General features: G+C 35.0%; 1 protein-coding gene across 1 annotated transcript; it reads right to left on the bottom strand.

The window, feature by feature from the left end:
* Window positions 1-1,402: 1,402 nt before the first annotated feature.
* Window positions 1,403-4,557, bottom strand: LOC105115069 (eukaryotic initiation factor 4A-8). The gene is made up of 5 exons (XM_011011848.1): window positions 4,402-4,557; window positions 3,319-3,388; window positions 3,120-3,226; window positions 2,366-2,796; window positions 1,403-2,257 (listed from the first exon to the last, which is right to left on the bottom strand). Exons 2-5 carry the CDS (start codon window positions 3,384-3,386, stop codon window positions 1,622-1,624), a joined length of 1,242 nt encoding a protein of 413 aa, XP_011010150.1. The 5' UTR covers window positions 3,387-3,388; window positions 4,402-4,557; the 3' UTR covers window positions 1,403-1,621.
* Between the last annotated feature and the right edge of the window lie 237 nt (window positions 4,558-4,794).

Consider the following 4,794-nt stretch of genomic DNA (forward strand, 5'->3'; position numbering starts at 1 on the left):
AGAGTGTAAATGATTTAAGTATAGATTAAAACTATAAGATTTTGGATCAAATTGATTAGAGAAAGAAAAAGTTGTGATTTTAGAAAGAAGAAGTTGTGATTTTGGGAAAGGGCTCATTAGGGCAATGTTATATAGGAGGGTATTTTTATCTTTTTAAATTTTATGTTCACTTGGTATGTGAAGTGTAATTCCTAATACTATAAAGAGAATGAAATTGTGTAAACCTTTGAAAATGTCTTTTTCCTATTTATTATTACCAAAACCTAAATTCACACTCATGAAGCATTATTTGTTGAAGCAATACTATCTTTTTCTTTTTTTAATTTTTTAAATATTAAGTTATTTAAAAATTAAATTTTATAATTTTTTTAATTTGTTTTATATGAGATTATCTTAATTATATAAATTTATTTTTTTCTTGATTTCAACTTTTAATATTGAATCTGGTAAAATTAGATTATATAATTTTTTTATAGAGTTATCTTAGTTTCAAGATCCAAATAAAGGGTTTAACAAGTTTACTCAAATTAAATTGGATTGAGTCATTTTTTATTTTTTATTTAATTATATTTTTTAATATTGAACTAATTGAAAATAAAATTATATAATTTTTTTATATATTTTTTATAAATTTATTTCAGTCTCATGATCTAAAGCACAAATTTAAAAGGTTAATCCACCTTGAGTTTTTATTTTTATTTTTTTAATTTTATTATTAACATTAAATTAATCAAAAATTAAACTTTATAATTAAATTTTATAACTTAAATAGATTACAAATCTAACATACTAACCCACCCAGTCATCTAATATATCATTTTTTTTTTTAAATAGACATTCTATTTTAATATTTTAAGTCAACTAACACCTGAACAATTTTTTTAAACACAAACTAATGATCTAATCTCATCTATTAGCCGTTGGATACAGCAACTCAATTTCAAATAAAAAATTGATATCCATCAAATTCTAGTGAAATTGTCATCCTTGCCAAACTCAAAAAATAAGGAAACAGCAGCAGCTCAACGGACGCAATGCATCAAGTTCGCGTGTGCCGTACAATGACTTCGCATTTTTATGATGTAATCAGGATCACGTAATGGTTCTCTTTCCTCTAGCTGTTTTGGTAACCAAGAAAATATAGCAGACAGAGAATTAAAGAGAATAAAGAGAATCGTATCATTCTTTTCTTGCCGTACGAGTTCATAGGAGATGACGGACGTATGTTGATCCAGTCACTTGTGTTAGCACAGCCATTACAGGACACGTTGAGAATAAAAATAAAAAATACAAAACGACTACACTTCAAAGTAAACCAACACCCTCAGCTGCAACAGAAAACTGAAATGAAGGCGGGGAGAATATGCACAAGCCAAAAACCTAGAGATAAAGAAGAGGGTGCAAAGTACAGAAGCACAGCATGCAAACAGAACTTCAAAATATCAAGTCCAACGTCAAATCCCTTCATGCTGTTATAATGAAGGGAGGACCAACCAATGTGAGATTAAACCGTCCCATGTCTCAGAACATCAAATTTAACGACTCTAAATAGCAAAGAAAGGAAAACAATTCGTTAAAATAGTACTAGGAAAATAAGAAACCCTTTTCACCAAAAAACTCATCACAGGAGATCAGCCACATTAGATGGCAGCTCCTCGATGATCACATTATAGAACTTCTGAATATCAAACAGCATTCTGTCATCATCCCTTGTCACAAAGTTAATAGCAACACCCTTTCTTCCAAAACGTCCACTTCGTCCAATACGGTGAAGGTAGTTTTCTGGTTGAGTCGGCAGATCATAATTTATGACAAGGGACACTTGCTGCACATCAATACCACGGGCCAGGAGATCAGTTGTAATGAGAACTCGAGAAGAGCCAGACCGGAATTCTCGCATAATGATATCACGAGTGTTCTGGTCCATATCTCCATGAGTAGCTGAGACTGTGTGGTCACGGCTTCGCATCTTGTCTGTCAGCCAGTCAACCTTGCGGCGGGTGTTAACAAAAATAACACTCTGAGTGATAGCTAGGGTCTCGTATAGATCACAGAGAGTTTCAAGCTTCCACTCCTCCTTATCAACATTGACATGAAACTGTTTGATACCTTCAAGGGTAAGCTCATCACGCTTAACCAAGATCCTCACAGGCTTGTTCATGAACTTCCTTGTGATCTCAAGAGCTTCAGGCGGCATTGTGGCAGAGAACACACCAACTTGAACTTTAGATGGCAGCAACTGGAAAATATCGTAGATCTGACAGCAAGTGGAAAAACAGTATTAGAACAACAAATTATTTATAAAAAAACCACTAAGAGCTCTCAAGTCTAAGAAATAAACTTGGGATCAAGTATGAAGGCAAACCTGATCCTTAAAACCACGGGACAGCATTTCATCAGCCTCATCCAAGACAAACATTTTAATGTAATCTGGACGAAGTGACTGCCTTCTTAACATATCAAACACACGACCAGGAGTGCCAACAACAACATGAACTCCAGCTTGAAGAATGCGTTGGTCCTCACGAACACTTGTGCCGCCAACACAAGCATGCACTTTGACGCCAAGATAATCACCAAGTGCCCGCATAACCTTTTCAATCTGCTGCGCAAGTTCCCTAGTGGGCGCAAGGACCAAAGCTTGACATTGCACTAGACCATAATCAAGTTGCTGGAGAATACCAGAGCAGAAGGTTGCAGTTTTCCCAGTTCCTGACTGAGCCTGCTGAATCACATCAAGGCCCTTGCAGAATGGAACAATTCCTCTCTGCTGGATTGCAGATGGCTTCTCAAAACCTTGAAAAATAAATTAAGATGCATCAATCAGAACAAGAAAAAGATGGAACTACCAGAATTTATGCATCATAGTACAAGAAGAGAAGATGTTTTTTTTTCCAACAATCAAAACTGTAATCATAGGTCAAAAATCAAGTTCCAGCAGATATATATTTTTAATTTTATCAATAATGGAGAGATAAAGAGTCAGTTAATAACAGAATGCATAAGAAAAGAACCTAAAGGATAGGTTTGCAACTGCAACCAGGGAAGTTATATATGTCTTGGCATCAACTCATTAAGATGCTGAATGAAAGTACATCTGCAGTTATAAAGCTACCTACCATAGGCATAGATGCCCCTCAAAAGGTTCTCTTGCAATCCCATTGAATCAAAAGTGTCATAAACCTCATCATATGAGGTGAAGAAATCTTGTCCATCATTTGCGAGCCTGCATTGTTTTCAAAGCATAAATGAATGTCAATTACATTTTCCAATCAAGAGCTGTTGCTGTACAGCTAGAGTTGCAAGGAAAAAACTTACAAATCATTCATTTTGGCATCATATTGCTTAGAATCAAACTGTGACCCTTCTGGTGCCAAACCCGCCATGACTGCATTAAGGAAATATATGCAGAGGGAAGATTTATTACTCTAATTGATTAAGGTTCATAGCATTCATGTTTCAAAACTGGACAGGTAAAACATATGCTGCTTTCAGCATCTATCATATGCTCCAATAATTGACAAATGAGAAAAAAGTAAAACATAGAATGCGTTCAAGCTATCAAATAAATCTATTTGTTGGGGGGTGGGGGTAAGCATAAAAATAAAGCAGAAATTTTCATTACCATAAGCACAAAAGAAAGTGAATATTTCATTATAGCCAACCGAAATGAAAGAATAAAATGTCACAGAAGAGCCAAACTTGCAAACCAAGCTAAGAGTGAAGTACAAGCATTAAACTTCTGTTTCAGTGTCTGGAGAAGATACAAAAGGGGCAAACAGAAAACTGATATTTCGGACATAAATCCTTAACCATCAGACGCTGCTTCACCCACCCCTCCAAAAATTCAGAAAGAGGCAAGAACTAGTCCAGAAAGACTTCAACTTTTGTTGCTCTTTTAAGACATCATCCTCATAAATCATATGTGTTATTACAGCAGTGTGGGACTTGCGCAACAAGTTACATATCCATCAAATTAAATTAAATTAAAGCGTTCTGACAAAATAAGCAGCACTAATATGACATAAGCAGCATCAAAAGATTGTCAAACAATCTCATAAAAAGATCTTTTTGTGTTGAACTGATCTCCAACCAGACCAAGTTGAAAGGAAAAAACAACTGCAATTTTCAGAACCTAACCCTAACAGCTCATAAAAAAACGATAAGGAAAACAAAAAAAATGAAAAATTTACCAACAAAAGGAAAAAACCGATCAACCCTAGATCTCAATAAGTAAAACCAGATAGCCCAGCTATAAAAAACATTCAAGAAATCAACCAATCCAGAGATCCATGACAGCAAGCAATAACAGCATCATAGGCGCACGCACACAACAAAAGCAACTACGTTTTTGCATAGAGAGTGCGAGAGAGAGAGAGAGAGAGAGAGAGAGAGAGAGACCTGGGACTGAGGGAGTGATTGATAGCAAGAAAGAACAGGAGAGAGATTGAGAGGAAGCTGAAGATAAAATAGAGAAATCAATAAAAACCCAAACTCCTCGGATCTGCGCCGTGGAGTTTGAGAGAGGCTGTGTTTAAGTGTTTATGATTATTTATAGGTAGGTAAGACGGTGCGCTGAATTAGGTTAAAGGTTATACTTCTTCTCCAATCCCTGGTGCTTCAATTTTTTATTTTCTTTCCTATTTTACCCTTACCGTTTTATTTTCATATTTTGTTTATTTTGTTTTTATTTTTGCCAAAAAAATTATACCGAAAGAGGTTGATGATGTTGTACTTGTCGCACAAGATGGGACCTCATGAATATATTGGAGCGAGACGTTAGAGTATCTCTTT

The sequence above is a fragment of the Populus euphratica genome, unplaced genomic scaffold (assembly GCF_000495115.2).
Source record: "Populus euphratica unplaced genomic scaffold, PopEup_1.0 scaffold817.1, whole genome shotgun sequence".
NCBI classification, from domain to species: domain Eukaryota; kingdom Viridiplantae; phylum Streptophyta; class Magnoliopsida; order Malpighiales; family Salicaceae; genus Populus; species Populus euphratica.